Genomic DNA, 16,389 nt, shown 5'->3' with positions numbered 1-16,389 from the left:
GCCCTGCAACAGCTGAAATGTGAGACCAATGTGCTCTGAGTCCTGAGACACAGAGAGGATGAAAAGTCTTAGAATTATTTGAAGATACAAAAAGCAACGTAGACTAAAAAGGCTTTTCTCTTCCTGAATAACACAGAGATAAAATACATCCATGTTTTCATTCTATAAATGCTGAACTTGTAAGGCAGTTTAGTTATTACTTTTTCCCTACTATTCATTTTCTTCATTACTTTTTTGTTACATAGTGTACTGGTTCAAATATCTGATTATGGTAAGTTCATTTTTTAGAATTTCTCTTTAGCTGAGTGGTTGAAATATTGAGAAGTTGATTTATTTATACAATTCATTTTTTTCCCTTTTACATACCCATCTGAAAACATGTAAAGCAAACAATATTTATCAGGTAGCTCACCAAGTAGCCACACCTTAAACACTGGTTTTCTACAAAAACTATTTATATTGATACCAAATGAACTGCACTGCAGTTACAAAGTGTTTTGAGGCAAAAAAATTCCTTCTCTTCAGCTCATCTTCCACTCATCTACCACAAGGATATCCTACCCTCTGTTCTGAACAGTGAAAAGGAAGTCATGAAACTGGTAAATTAGAACCATCTTTGCCTTTTAAAGAGAATTAAACTGGAGTTTTAGCTGTACAGAACTAAGTATTCCCTCCAACTTGTACATGATGCACCTGTACTAATTTATGCAGCTGTTTAGTTACAAGTGTTGCAAGCTGATTGTAAGTCATCAGTATGTGCCTTGTACTGTAAACTGTTACTGTAATAAATTTAATATTCATAAACCATCTGCAGACGTCTCTTGTGCCTCTCTCTTCTGGGAAGAGCAAAGATAAAAATCTCAATTCTAAGTAACAGCAGAGCATCTAGTCCAGTTTACAATGCCAGCAAGGCCTCTGACAAAAAGCAGAGGATTTCCCTCAGTGTTTGAACCCTGGCCCACTGCTAAACACTTTCATTCCATTCCAACAGAAGAATCAAAGCTCATTACAGTTGTTTACACAGAACAGCAAAACCAAACTGCTCCATGCTGGAGCATGTGCTTAACTACTTGATTAGCTGACACATAAAACTGATTCCAAGCCTTTATAAAGTGGCATCATTTGCATTTAATTTTACTCACACTTTGTTTCATTGCTCAGTCTGCTGAACAAATCATTAGGGAAGCACCAACCTCAAAACCTTTTTTTTTTAATATAGAAGTACACCTTACTCTAGCATAAAAGTGATAAACTTACAACAAAACAAAAGTCAAAGAAACAATTATAAAAGCATTGAAAATGTATTCTAAAAGCTATGACCCACTGTCAGACATCCTACTTACCTAGTTGGAAGATAATTTTATTCTTGAATATGAACCTTTGAACAAAAGGTTTGTACGACAAATGTAAAATATCACTTAACAAGTTGATACAACTGTAATACATGAAAACAGACTCATCTACCTTATTCCATGCAAAAAAGATGCAGTAAAATAACCTACATATGAAAAAAGACCCACCCATTTGATCCAATATGTATCTTACACTTTATTAACTGTTTCTGTACATCAAGTCCCCAGACCAAAACCCACACATAATACAAAATTCATACCTCAATATGCATATATCTTACAAAACTCCACTCTACATACAGAAATCTCCTAGATCATTACTCAGGCTGGTTTTCTTGCTTTTCCACACACTTTTACAGGTTTGCTTCCCATTTTCGAGAGCAGTAGTGAGCAACACATCCTCCTATGGGCTGAGAACACCTTTGTTTCAGCAGAGCTCACTGTTTTGGCTACTGAAAGGAGCAGGGGGTTGCATTCTCACCTTACACTGTTTAACACTCCCAGGTCTGTCCAAAATCTTCACGTACCAAGGACATGGTACTGAAGGGCAGGGTGGACAGTCAGCTACATTGAACATTTCATCTGTACAGACAGACTAAGAGTGTGTGTCAAGAGACCCACTGCTCCATTCCAAAAGTTGTTCTCTTCAGGGACACTCAATTTCTCAAAGGAAAGCCAGGAAAAAATAGGTAGGATAACCTTTTCTGTACAAGGATCTGCAGAGCAGTGGCCTTTCCTCTTGGCTGACAGCCCAGGTGTTTGTGCCCAGCCCAGGGCCATCAATCCTCCTCCTTCTCGATGTAGGGTTTGGTGCTGACCCGGGCCATCTGCCGGGCCAGGTACCGGTCCCGTGCTGACATCACCGTCTCCTCGTTGCTCCTTTTAGCAAATTTGCTCAGGGCCTCAGGTGCTTTCTGTGCCTGTTCCTTTTCTCCTTTCTCCCCTTCTTCTCCAGCTTTACGTTTCTGCTCAGACACTCCAGAGCTGGTGCTTCCCTTCTCATCCACCTCTCTGTCTTTTCCCTTTCTCTCTTTTCCCAGATCACTCTCCCCATCTTTTTCTAAAGATGTAGGAGTACTTTCTCTTCTCTCTCTGTATTTCTTTTCCTCACTGCCATATTTCTCTCTCCTCTCCTTTGCATGATCTTCCCTTTCTCTGTATTTCTCTCCCCTCTCCTTCTCTCTGTCATTATCTTTATCATTTCTTGTTCTTTCTTTCTCTCGTTCCTTCTCTGAGCCCTTCTCCTCTCTCTCCTTTGCCCTCCTCCATTCTCTGCCATGACCCTCCTTTTCTTTTCTTTCCTTCCCCCTTTGTTTATCATCTTGATCTTCCCTCCTCCTGTAGTGATCTCTATTAGTGTGATCCCCGTGCCTGTGTCGCTCTTCCCTTTCCCTCTGGTGATCCTTTTCATGGGTCCTACTTCTCTCATAATCCTTTTCCCTGTACTGTTCCTCACTTCCCCTTCTGCTTGGCCTGCTCTCTCCCCTCTGATGACTTGTTTGGGCTTTGGTGCGTGGCTCTTCCTCCACACTGGACGAGCTTGGTGATCTGGAATGCCTCTGGCTTTTGTGATGTTTAACCTCCTCTTCACTGCTCACAGAGTTCTCCCTTCTTTTCTTCTTTTTCAAATTTACTTTACTATGCTTGTGTCTCTTGTCATCATCACTACTATCAGTTCCTAGGTCGGTATCAGCATCTGGATTATTTTCTTTCTTAGAGGGCTTCACTCTTTGTCTTTCCGACGGGCATTTGTTCCTTTCGTTGGGTTCATCCTGACTGTCAGGTTTTTCTTCCTTTATCCTACATTTTTTACATTAGAAAAGAAAAGTAACATTAAAAAGCCTGAAATCTTGGACTTTTCTACAAACTGACTTCTGATCAGGACTTAGGCAAAAGATGCTGCTGAAAAGTCTAAGAAAGCAAATCTGTCTGTGGCTCAGGTTCCAGGATTCCAGCACGAAGTATCCAGATGTGGCTCACTGGTGAATGTGAGCTGAGGAATTTATCTAAAAGAGTATGACTATGGTAAAGTATGTGCAGCCTCCATCTATTGGAAAAAAACACTGATTTGTGTTCCTGTGTAAGCCTGCTGGCAAGTTACAGGTTTTCCTATGTGTTTGGTCCTCTATTCACATCAAATAATTATGCAGAGAAGAAGCAGGTTGTGTGTTTTGTGGACAGAGAGAGGAACGTGTTTTATTTTGATCCAGTATTTCTGAAGATCTCACTTGTGGCTAGATAGAAATTAGTAACTTCTTACAGCTCAAATATTCTTACATGCAAAATGCTGACCCATGGAGGGGGTTATGCTTTGCCATTCTCTTCTGGCTGATGAGGAAATCCGTGTTCACTCACACAAGCTACGTGTCTTCCATTTAATCACACAGCTCCAGAACAGCCTGTGGGGCTCTCTCATGAGTCAGCACACCACCCGTGAGATTCTGTGTCTGCTGAATGCTTGAAGGCATGGACAGCCTATGAACCACGACTAAAATTTACACTGAAAAGTTTGGTAATTTACTTAGTAATCCAACTCAAAGGTGGGGCTCACTTTAGGGACACATCTGAGATCTAAAAATTGAGCTGTTTTCTCTCTGTATCCTGCTGTATCACTATGAACAAGAATAAAATTAAAATATACACCTGAGTTTATTTGAAAGCCTTGCTGGAAACATCATCTACAGGACAATTTGCTTCCCCTGAATTAATTTTATGTGCCACTAAAGGAAATTTCCTTAATTTGCAAGATTAAAAAGCCATCATTTCAAATGCTCTCTACACAGTAAAAAATCACATCCACCCTGAAGACTTCATGGAGAACTCCCTTACTTGAGGCAGCTGAGAAACTTCAGTGATCACTTTCTTCACGTGGGCTAAGAATTTACTTTCTAACAATACAATCTCAGATCTAGAAGATCTCTTGATGAAAGCTGCATTTTATTTGTGATAGCAAACAATTAACTAGTGACATCCATGTTTTAAACCTCTATCAAACAAGGTTTAACCTGAGTTAATTGTCTCTAATTATCAATTGCTGCATACAAAAAATAACCCTCTCATCACATTTATCCACAGGGCAGAATGTTACCATTTTAAACACCTAAATAATTCACTCTCATCTCATTACTTTGCTTTGGAATGTTCACATATTCAGATTTTGAAATATTCCCACTGAATTTCCCATATATTTGATTCATTTCCTTTTACCACAGTATCAACATTCAATTTAGTTTTTGTGCAACTAAATGTAGAGTAAGTACAAAGTGAAGAGACACATTCTTTACAGGAAATTCATAGCATATTCATTTCCTATGACTTACTGCTATGCTCACTATTTTACCTCTTGTCTTCCTCATGATTCAAAATGTGTAACTTGTACAGATTGCTAAATATTAGCAATCCAAAGAAAATGTAGGTTAGAATAATACCAAGCAGGATTACAGTCATAACTGGCCTCTTGATACCTTTCAGACAGCATCCCTGTCCTGCTTGTTTCATTTTTGTGTCATTAGTTATTTACCAAATAATTCAGTTAATCAGCTGTATGAAATTACCAGTGTACCTTACCACTATTTTAGTGCTCTTTGTCTCATCTTCCAGTGAATACAGAATCACAAACAGCCAGATGCTGGTTTTCATACCTGAAACCCTGTTGGAATCACATCCTACCTGGCTTCACGGAAGCTGCATTTAGGCATCTCTTCTTCCCCCACACGCTGGTTTAAAAGATGTCTGTAGAATCCACTGAGATCCCTCTGTTTGGTCACATCCAGGTATGCTGAGAGAAAGAAAGGGAGGTTGGATTTACTGTGCCACAAATACTCATCACACACAGCTCACAACTGGTACACACCACCACAGCTGCAATTTCCATCCTGGAGGTTTTCAGATCCGAAGTGGGAAAAGCTCAGAGTAACCTGACCTGGTCTCCCAGCAGACCATGCTTGGAGCAGGCAGCTGGAACTGGTGACTTTCAGAGGTTCACTCCAGCCCAATCTATCTAATGATCCTACATCCTGTGCTTTACATCTACTCCTGATCCTGACCAGAATGTCTGGGGTAAGGACTGGAACCCAGGCTTACGAGTTTTCCTTCAACAACTGACCCTCTCTCAAAAATTAAAGCACCAACCCAAGTAGTACTGACACACAAACAGAGGAGCTTCCTCTGTTCTATGTGTAACACGTGCAAAGGAAAGTAACAGACCAAGGTTGATCTCATACAGGATCTGCTGATCTGGTCCTCTTTGATTATTTCAAGCCTCACATAGAGACCACTGAATGAATATATTATAAATCATGTACAAGGCCCTACTTCTTTTTCAGGACAATTATTTCACTATGAATCTCACCCTCGAGAGCTGATTCTCTTCTTTCTCTCTCCTCCTCCTCAGCTCTTTCTTGCAGCTTCTTCTTATAGGCTGAAGTCACAAAAGCCTCTTTGTGTGCAAACTCTCCTCCTTCCATTTCACGCTCTTTCTGAATTTTCCTCTCCATTCTTCTTTCTTGTTCCTTCTTCCTAATCTCAGCTGCTTTGAGGATATTGTGGATGTATCTGGGCTAAGGTAGAAGGGAAAAAAGTTACCATGCTGAGAGGTAACTGTGGTGGCTGAGAAAACAAATTGGGATTGATGGAGATGTTGAATTAAGTTGGTAATGGAAGAAACTGTCAGGAGCTACTCTAATGTGTTCTCCATCTGATTGACAGCTATCCAAAACAAACTGCCATTCCTTTCAGACCCCTAACACAGCACGTTTCCCACGACCAAGAGAGGCTGCTGTATTCAATCAAAACTTCATCCCATCTTTAAATAGGAGGATTTTTATTCTAAATGAAAATAAATGTTTTTTTTATTTTTCATCCCTCTGTCTTCCTAACTGTAATAGTCTTGCCCTTCTTTTAAGGAATGGGAGGCTTCCTTTCATCCCCCAGAAGCTGACAAGAGCCTTCAAATGAACTAGAATAAGTAACAATGAAAGTATCACTCTCCAGGATAATCCAGCAATGCTTTGTAGTTTACAAGTTAACCAGTCATGGCTACCCCAAGCAGACAGAGTTGCACAGACAGGATACATTCTCAGGTATTGACCTTTTTGTCGTCATTTCCAGCTAACATTTTGGCACTGCTTTCTTTCTTCTTCTGCTGCATTTCATCGTAAATACTGTCATATTCATAAACTGTAGCATCTTCTTCTAAAGCCTTCTGAATCTCCAGTTTAGTCTAAAACAAAAACAGGGAGGAGGAGAAGAAAAGATATCAAAATAATAATAATGAAATCTTTACTATTTTCAAATATTTGATTCCTATATTATAATTTAAACAGATCTATAGTATAAACTTACCCACCAGAACACTGAGAGTAAATTAAAAATAATCCCTTACCTGTTTCATTGCTTGCTTTTTCAATGCCTCTTTTTGAAGACTCTCCCCAACAGTTGGCTGTAGGAAGGATGCATTGCAGAAACAAAATTAATTACATTGACACAGATTCTCTTTCTACCATTCTAACAAACAACTATATAATAGTCCAATTACAGACAGGCGTGATTCAGAAAACACTGAATTCTTTCTGTATGTCCATCAGAGATGTAGCAGTCACAAGCAGAGATACTGACAATCACATAAAAAACCAAAAACTATATTAATAGTTAAATACAAAATTCTGCAAGGATCTGGTATTTATTTTAAGTCTCATTTGTATCATTAGTTGTGTATTTTCAGAAATAAGAACACAACTAAACAGCATGTACTTCAAATGTTACTGTTTAATTTCTCAAGATTAACATGCTACAAAATAGCAACACTAATCTTTCCTAAGAAGAAACGGATCCCTACTGAAAATAGGTTTTCTAATCATACTGTCTTTTACAAAAATGCTTTGCATTTTATTTACTTTTTTTCTTTTAATTAGTTTTGACCTAAACTACATATCTATCTTTTCTCAACCAATAGATAATAGTGTTTATTAAACAGATCCACTATAATGGCAGGACTTGTATCCTTGTTTATGTAATTAAATATCTCTTAATCTTCAAAAGCAGAAATAGGAAGGAAATATCCTTTTGCATTTTGGCAGCTTCCCAAGTTTTGCAACTTTGACTAATACATGCTCTGTGTCACATTTAAAAAAGGCAAAAAGATTCTGTAATTCTGTTGTTAATAAAATTAAAAAATGAAAACCAAGTAGCAGGGAGCTTGGCAGCAGGAACTAAGATCTTCTGAAATCAAACAGAATTAGCACCATCTAAATTCAAACAGATCCCCTAGACATGAAGACTGTTTAAAATAAAATAATAACACGTGACCCCTCTTTCTTATCCTATTAACAATTTAACAGATGTGTCAACAAGGAAAAACATCAAGTGCTTTTCCACAATTTTCTACAGGACAGACTGTAAACAGTGCAAATCTTTTTTTTTTTCCACTGGTTAATTTCAGAAACAGGGACACTGTGCAGGGATGGAGTTTCATTATACATGTCTGTGCACCCTGTCTCTCTCTCTTCCCTCCTCAAAGGTGCCTCTTGATTAAGCTCATGGGCAGTGCTGTGTGAGCAGACACTGGCCCTGTGCTGAGCATCCAGTTCCTCCTGGGCACTGGGAAAGACTAAAATCACAAATTCTCATCCATTTCTGTCCCTTTACCCAGCTGGCATTTTCACAAAGACCATAGGAATACCTGATATCTTTGGGGTCTCTGTCACCCACCCAGGATGGGACTAATGAACAGGTATAGACAGTGATCACCTCTAAGGGATTTTTTTTCTGCTATGGAAAATATAAATAATAAAAGTACTTGCAAACTTCTCTGTAGCTTTTATTTTTTTTTTTAATGCCAGAAAGGTAGTATCTCAGAGGAGTACCAAGTAACTCTAGACTCAGCAAGAGAAGGTGCTAAGGTAACACTGTCATTATTTGGAAGAGTACATATGGTATCATACAACAGAATCCACTGACCTCTAGATAGTCTAGACCTTTGCTCACCTCCCACAAACACAAGACTTTCATAAGTAATACTACAATCAAAACCCCCTGAAACACAGAACATTCAAAATACTCCTTCCTAGCTTACTCAAAGCAAAGGACTCACAGACAAGGAAAAAGGGGAACTCAAAAGGGCATATATTCCAATTTTTTCTGGTGCTATAATTGCTAAATGCAGACTTAGATTAAATCCATCTCTGCTTTCAAAATGTTAGACCCTGTGGCTAATAAAGGGAAAACGTGATGTGTACTCTACAGAAGAAAAGCCCTGCACTGACTCTGTGCTCATCACTAAGAAGCAGCTGCTTTCTATTACCCAGGTGCAGACAACCAGGTAAGGAAGCAGCCCAGGCTTTAGGAAGCTGAGCCTGGCAGACATGAGCAATACACAGAGCTGACTGTGGTATCAGCACCCTGCCTGCTGCAGCTTGCTGATTATTCGGACTAGAATTGGACACAGTCCCTTATTGATTTCTGTACCTGGTTGGTTGGTTGACTGGGGGAAGTAGATAGCGGATTATTTAGTTTAAAACCTACAAGAATCCTGGCTTCATGCATCTCACGTTTACCTCTGCTTTCAACACTGAAGAACTCTTAAGTTCTGAAGAACTAATGTTCAGAAATAGTTTACAACGCTTTACTTAATTTTATGACATACACCTTCTTTTGAAAAGGCTATAAATGAATCAGTATAAACCATAAACAGCCATTTTAAATTAGCATAGAAAACTCATCAGCATTACACAGAAAACCTCAATTTCCTCCTGGCTCTTGAGAAAGATGGTCCTTTGACACATTGAGGGTCAGCCTGAAGGTTTCCTCTGTGGGAAACTCTTAACAGAAAGGCACCTCAACAGTGAAGAATCTCTCCTGCACTATTCCAGAAAGCAGGGACTCAGTGAAAAAACAAAACAGATTCTGCAGTTACATTTACAGAATAAGCTCTATTCCACCAAAATATGTGAAACTCTGCTTAGAATGTTTTCCTTGTCTGCCTACATGGAATAAATGCACTGATCTACAAAGATTAGGTAAACACTAACATAATACATAATCCTCATTATTGGACATATGATGGTAAAGAAGTCCATCTGCCATTTCTCCAGACTGGCAGTAAGTTTACAGAAAACAAACACCTTCCCCAATGGTTTATGGTGGACAATTTCCTGTTGTGCTGTGAGCTCTGATAGATGAGAACTTCCCGTCCTTTTGTATTGTTTTACTTATCAACTGCCCATTTATTAAAGGCCCTATAAGCTCAGCAATCTGTCTCATACTTTTTCCCTCCCTCTAGTCAAGCTATTCTTCTGAAGCACAAAGCTTATAGTTCAATATTTTCTGAAAGGAGAAAATGTTTTAACCCTATCCTGTGAAAGGACATAGAATCCATGCAAACGAAGGAACTCTGAGAAATGAGGCTCTCCAGTCTACTACCACTGCTACCAGACCACGGAAGATAGCTTGTACACAACTGAAAGGTTACTAAAAAAAGAAAAGCAATTAATTATCCCAATCTGCTAATATTTCTCATGGTTCTCTCCATTTCTTAGCTCCTTCTCACTCTAAAATGAGCTACTTACACCCTCATGTACATGGATTTAGGAGTGAATCTTTATGGCCCACCCCCATTGAGACCTGTACAATGCAAGTACAGCCTGCACATGGGACTCCAGTCTTCATGGAGTTAAAAAACAAAAATCACATCAGGCAACAGATTCCTCTCAATTCACACACAATACGAGTCATGGCTACTAGCAGAAGATCAAGAGAATGAACATGAAAAACAAGTCAGGTACACAGAATTAGCTTTTCTCAGCACTCCATCCTAGCTTCCAGAAACCAGATCAAGGACTTCCTGAACTAGAGAATACACCTGAACCATTGTTTGGCACCAAGAGCATCCCTTAATTTGACTAACCCATTTCTGAATTCATATATATTTCGGACCATGCCACAGTATCCTGTGGCAAGGAGTTCCACACCTTAACTACACAACTTCCTTCTGTTTAGATTAAACCAGTTACTTGGTAACTCCATAACACATACTGCTCATGTTATGAGAAATGGCAACACCTTGCTTCTCTGAATTATTCTTGATTTTATATGCATCATCTTGATTCTTTTCCACTTCCTCATTCTCAGAAAATTCTTTTCTAGGAGCCCCTTTACTCTACCCAGTCTTATTTTGCATGGAAACTGTTGCAAAAACTCTGGTCAGCACCAGCATCAATTACTCAGCAAATCCTTTCAGTCAGACTTTTCCTTTGAAAAGTTGTAAAGGGAATGGAAGGATCCATAAGCAAAACCAAAAATCCGAGCCTACAAGAAGATAGAGTTTTCTGCCTATTTTCAGCTTCTGCCTGCTCAAACACTTCATTTATCTTTTAGGTGGTCACTGAAAAACCCACCAAATCCAACTGATACGGTCACAGAACTGTTCACACTGGCTCCACAACTTCCCTCCCAAATTTAGCATCTACTGACATCTATTTACAGGGTTTTTTTCATCCTGTATTAACAAAGCAGTTTTGAAAGCCTGGTACAGTACAGGAACATACATTGGGTAATACTGGTGCAATCTCAAACCAGAAATTTTATCTGCTGTACCACAGAGATAATTTCAACTGAACTCCAAAGGTAAAAAGGAACAATGAACATCACACAGACTGACAAGCCACCTTTTCTCAGTCAACACTGTATTTCCAGAAAATTTCCAGTCCAGATGCTCTGTTTTTTATGAACTAACACAAAGACCATCTTCAGCAACTAACAGCCATTAATGTACTTAAACACAATGAAAAAAAATCCAAATTCCTTCAGCAAGAGTAGAGGCAAAATCTGAGTGAAAAATGCATAGCAACGTTAAAAAAAAAAGGGAGCAAAAGTTTGGTATCTAATATATAATCACAGACAGGTCAGGTCTGCAGATTTCCCAGCACAAACTTTATTAGAGTTCAGTTAAAAATACATAATCTCCAGACATTTGAGATGTAGTTCTGACTGATAAGGTAGAAGACAGGAAATGAAACCCCTCCCAAATGCTGCTCCTTATCTTGAAAAGCTCTGAAATCATTACTGAACTAATAAAGTAATTCTGATTTAAAAAAAAAAAAAAAAAACAACAAAACAATCTTCTTTGATAAAGGCAGTTATGAGATTATTACTTTTTGCTTGGTATGTACCATACTGATGAGTACAACAACTTTTAAGAGCTTTTATAACAGACTTTGACAGTGAATCTGTCAGCTTTTCTTACAGGGAGGATACTTGAGATGTTAAGCTAAAAGCTGGCAGACAGCATCATATATTATTTTTACTAGAATTACTAACATTCATTCTTTTGTTTCAATGTTTAAGATATTAAGAGAAAATGAAGAAGTGTAAAAATACAAGACAGCCCCTAGGGAGGTTCCCAAACCTACCACACAACATTTAATGACAACAGATTAAATGAAGTTTATTCCTGGGATCTGGAAAATGTGGGGTCAGATCCTTAATGCAGAGATAGACACCAAATTCCATCTAAGAGGGAAAGTGCTCCATTACCATCTCCAGCAGCTGTATCTAAAGGAAAGCCTCTCTGAACAGCCACAGTGGAGGGATGCACCTCTGAGGATCACAGCTAAGTGAGGAAAGAGATGGGATTTAAAACACATTTGTGTCCTGTTTCCTGTAAGCTGCACTGAGGCAGTCCCAAGCTGAGGGTTGAGTGGACACCACTAGAAAGGTCCTCAGCCCTTTCATGCTCTGTGAAAGAGGAGCTCACACACCTTCAACAGCAACATTCCAGATTTTCTAATGGAACCAGGTACACACGGGCTGGGAATTGCTAAATTTAGGCGTTCTGGGACATAAAATTTAACAACTGCTAGCTCATTAAAGTAAAAACAGATTTTAAAAGTAAGTATTTGGTGAGTCAGAAACAGACCGAAATTATTTCATGATTTAATAGCATTGTTTTTCTCGACCACAAAAAAGAACAAGCACGGACTGAAGCTCTAGGGAGGAAAGAACGTATTTGTAGCACAGGGCTCTGTAAGGGCCCCATATGCCAGCCTGTTCCTGGACACTTCCCGTGCTTCCAGCAGCACATCCAGGTGGGATTTACACAGCACACAGTGCCCTCTACTGGGACAGGTACAGAGAGAGTATTTTGAACCTAATACTTCGAAAGAAACTAAAAATTAAGGATTATCGAAAAGAACACTCTCACACAGTATCATACATCTTCTCTTGCTGTAGAACTTCTGGGTTGTACAGCTTTGCTTTTGTTCCCAGTATGAACATCATAAAATCAATTACATCAAATTTGGATGGAATGAGCTAAAGGATAAAACACACTTAGTATTTGACTGAGACCTATTTCAGGTCTTTCTATTCGCAGGCATTCACCAGTGACAGCCAACAAATCCCTTTACAAGCTACAGTTAACTCTGGCAAACAGGTTGTCACATGTGCTGAATTTCTGGAAGAGTTGACAGAAAGTAACAAAAAATCATCACTTCCATGTAACCTGAACTAAAGAAAATACAGATCATATTTCACACCCAAATCCAAAATGATGGCACATATCCTAATGACACTGCCAAAACCTGATGCGGCCATTAAGGGCTGGACACAAATAAATTTGCTGAATACAGGGCAAATTTCAGAAGAAAATTGTTGAACTGACCTCTTCATCTGATTCATCTGCAAACACCGAGAGCTTCTTTGAAACAAGATTTTTCTGTGGCAGCTTTTTGGGCATAATAAGCCCATATCTAGAGAAAAAAAAAAGTTACCTTTAGCATCACTTACAACATAGCACGTTCCAAATAAAAATTCTGCCATTTACCATTTGAGAAGTAAAAAGTCAGCATGAACATAATGTATTGAAGTTATAGAAGTTATATATGAGCAGCCTTTGCAGCAGAGCACACTGGCCAGCTTCTCCCAGAGCTACTGCTGTCTTTTGCTATGCAAAGTTTCTGGATTTTCCTAAATTAGGATGCAAATCCCTCTTGTTCAGAGTTCTCAAAGTGATTTTCTTTTCTCTCTCAGAGAAATAAGAATTTTTTTTTAAATGCCAACTGTTTAATCTGAAGGGATTTACTCTTAGTCTATACCAAGCGCTATTCCATGCCTATGTTTGCAGTGCTGTAATTTCATGTTTGGCTGGCGATGTAACCACAGGTGCTATGGCAAAGGAGAAGTTTTACAGTCAGATTATGTCGCACTGAGATTAATTAACCACACAAAAACAACTCTTGTGCAGACAAAGTCCATCTCTGTGCTAAACCCACTTCCTTTTGGTGCTGAGCAACCTCTAAACCGGGGCTTTCTCGCCCACGTGCCTTTCCCCGAGTCCATCACTGAGTCAGCAGCTCATCACAGGGTGTGTGGCTGAACTGCCTGCAACACCCCCCATTCCCGGGTATCACACCATCCCTGAGACCGCCGCCTGCTCCCCGAACCCGCCCTCAGCTCCGTCTGACCCGGCCGCGGAGGCCGAGCAGGAGCCGCGCCTGCCGGGGCCGGTGCCCGAGGCTGGGAGGTGTGAGGGAATACTGAGGAGATTCTCCTCCGTAAGAGGGAAAAGCACCCCCAGGCAACACCGCCGCACACTGAAGCGCCTGGTTGAGTTCTGCTTGTTTTTAATAAACACAGTTTTAAAGTCAGGCCAACACAGCGAGGCCGCGCGGTGGACACCTGGGACAAGCGAGTCCCTGGGCAAGAGTTTTCCAGCGCTCGCCCCGGCCCTCAGCGCCGGCCCCGAATCCCCCCCGGGCGCTGCCCCGGCCCGGCGGGGCCCGCCCGCCCCGGCCCTGCCGGCACTCACTGCTTGCCCAGCGCCGCCATCTTGTCGGGCCGCCTCCCCCGCGCAGCCGCTGCCGTTCCGCGGCCGCAGATTCCTCGCGGCCGAGTCCTCCCCACGCACTTTTCCCCGCCCGTCCCGGAGACCCTCACGGCACAGTGCCGCGGTCCCGCTTCGGGAGGGAAGAGGAGACCGGGCGGAGGGGGCTGGAGGCGGCGGGGGATTTTTTCAACAGCTCGTCGTCGCGGGGCGAAAGTGCTGATGAGGGAAGGGAGATGGCGGGCGCTCCCTGAGGGCAGCAGCGCGGGGGCCCGGGGCGCCTCAGGGCAGCGGCGGGAAAGGTCCCCGAGGAGGGAGAAGCCCTGAGGGGGAAAAGCCCCCGAGACGCTCCCGGGGCCGAGGCTGAGGAGCCACGCTGGTACCTCCCCCCCATCACCCACCTGTCGCTCGTTCCCCACTAAAGACTGAAAGGGGAGTTTTAATTTCCCAAAATGTTATTAAAAAAGTGATTCTGCCAAAAGGGACGTTATTGGAAAGATTAAATCTCACTGTAGAAAGTGCAGTTGCTGTAATCTCAAGCTTTATCCCAATAAAAAACCTTTTTGTGTTTTATTAATAGTGTTGGGCTTTTCTGCAACGTGTTCAGAAGAACGTTAAAAAATGCTGTTTAACAGCCTTTATTTAAAATTATTCCTAAAAGGTCCTTTAAGGAGACTGAACCTTGAAAATTAATGCTGTATCATTTATGCGCCTTGTAACTTGGAGCCATAAAGATGTCCCTGCCTCTCGTTTTCCCGTCAGAATTAATTTTAAAAACCTGTAAAACTTTTATTAAGCCTTTAAAATTCGGTAGCTATACTGGCAAAATTCTTCCCTTTAATGTTTCTGTTGTTTTTTCTTGATAATCCTTAACAGACTCCCTGTCATCTTAACTAAAAATCCCTAACAGATCTAAGCCATCCTAACAACAAATACTAGTGCTTATGAATAAAAAATAGAAAATCAACACTTAATTTAATAAAAGATGTGAAACACCAGAATCACGAGGGTTAGATGAGAAATTAAGAGATTTAATTGGAGGTACACTAGAGCTGGATGCCAAAAGGGGCTAAGGATGGTTTTTTTCTGTGCGTTGGCTCTTTGTGATCTCCAGGAGCGCCAGGCAGGTGTGAAGCCACCGGTACAGGTACTGGGCTGGAGCAGAGTCCTGCTGCCACACTGCTGCTTGAGGGACACCTGGAACCAAAAAAAACCAGCTGGAAATACAACAGGGAAAGTCAAAACCATGAGCAGTGTTGCCACAAGAACAGAAGATCATCCCCTCAGCAGAATCTACCCTGAATCCAGTAATTCCAGGAAGGGTGATGCTTTGAAAAGCACACAGCTATATTGTGACAGTGACCTGTCAAGTGCTGACTTTCCGCTATAATTTACTTTAATTTGTGGTGGGTGGACTGTTGTACAAAGTTCTCTGCTATATTTTAATGGTAAACCAGCACTTCTATTTGGAACGTATGGACATTACCTGATGTTAATTTTAAAGGAATTCCCATAACTGTGAGTTATACCTGCATTCACACCTCTGATGTGACACTGCTCCCTCAGAATAGGTTCCATCCTGGGAAAACAACCTCTCCTAGCACATCTGCAGTTTCTAAAGCTACATTCTTTAATCTAATTACATCAGCATCCCTAACTGTCGGAAAACTGGATGCTCTAGGCCTGTTTTGTTCTTTCCAGTGAATTAGTTTAATATATATGAGGCGAACACATGAAAAGGAGCTATCACTGCCTCAAGTGTTTACTCTTTATCAGCAGGCAGAGTACTGTTGATAAATATCCCCAGCTAAAGTAATAACTCTTGTCCACATTTGGCTTTTAACAGGCCTCTCAGACTGGTATTAGATCATGAAGAGAGAGATCTCAACAAGAACAAGTAATTTCTCTTACAAAGATATTGCAAATAATAATAACAGCCTCTTGACTGCTCTGGCACCAAAACCAGCTCACGTTCATTAAAGGAGAAAAAGACAGACTGACAAAGAGCTCCTGACTATGGCCCGTGAGTACATTGAGCACTTGACAGATGGTGTTTATGAAGAGGAGGGCTCACATTGTGTGTTCCTGTTTGGATGGGTCAGTCCCTAGGGCAGGGCACAGAGGTCTGAAGCAGACTTGCTTGCCAAAAGAACCATCATTCTTCATATGTCTTTACATATTACTTGCCAAAAGAACCCTCATTCTTCATGCTTATCAGGA

At 40.7% G+C, this 16,389-nt stretch overlaps 2 protein-coding genes across 3 annotated transcripts in view; both read right to left on the bottom strand.

Moving 5' to 3' along the window:
* Positions 1-356: 356 nt before the first annotated feature.
* On the bottom strand, positions 357-14,263 carry NSRP1 (nuclear speckle splicing regulatory protein 1). Of its 2 annotated transcripts, none has more exons than XM_068210515.1 (7): positions 14,155-14,263; positions 13,009-13,096; positions 6,736-6,792; positions 6,442-6,573; positions 5,704-5,911; positions 5,022-5,130; positions 357-3,152 (listed from the first exon to the last, which is right to left on the bottom strand). In XM_068210515.1, the coding sequence occupies exons 1-7, from the start codon at positions 14,172-14,174 to the stop codon at positions 2,132-2,134; spliced, it is 1,635 nt and encodes a 544-aa protein (XP_068066616.1). In that variant the 5' UTR covers positions 14,175-14,263; the 3' UTR covers positions 357-2,131. The 2 variants fall into 2 exon arrangements, with proteins under 2 accessions (XP_068066616.1, XP_068066617.1); XM_068210516.1 differs by lacking the exon at positions 14,155-14,263 and adding an exon at positions 13,619-13,702.
* Positions 14,264-15,179: 916 nt separating this feature from the next.
* The window catches only part of EFCAB5 (EF-hand calcium binding domain 5), a 35,984-nt gene continuing 34,774 nt past the window's right edge, over positions 15,180-16,389 (bottom strand). Inside the window, exon 21 of the mRNA XM_068210517.1 lies at positions 15,180-15,366. Within this exon, the coding sequence (XP_068066618.1) occupies positions 15,239-15,366 (128 nt within the window). The 3' untranslated portion in view covers positions 15,180-15,238. The remainder of the gene's footprint in view (positions 15,367-16,389) is intronic.

The sequence above is a fragment of the Anomalospiza imberbis genome, chromosome 20 (genome assembly GCF_031753505.1).
Source record: "Anomalospiza imberbis isolate Cuckoo-Finch-1a 21T00152 chromosome 20, ASM3175350v1, whole genome shotgun sequence".
NCBI lineage: Eukaryota > Metazoa > Chordata > Aves > Passeriformes > Viduidae > Anomalospiza > Anomalospiza imberbis.
Note: the sequence above shows the minus strand (reverse complement) of the source record. Positions and strands in the feature narration are given on the sequence as shown.

Excerpts from the sequence above, each read along its gene's own strand:
- NSRP1 (XM_068210515.1), bottom strand. The coding sequence starts at position 14,174 with ATGGCGGCGCTGGGCAAGCA. Across the intron at positions 5,912-6,441 it reads CTGGAAATGACGACAAAAAG|CCCAGATACATCCACAATAT; the intron begins GTCAATACCTGA and ends CTTCTACCTTAG. Across the intron at positions 5,131-5,703 it reads AAGAGAATCAGCTCTCGAGG|CATACCTGGATGTGACCAAA; the intron begins GTGAGATTCATA and ends TCTTTCTCTCAG.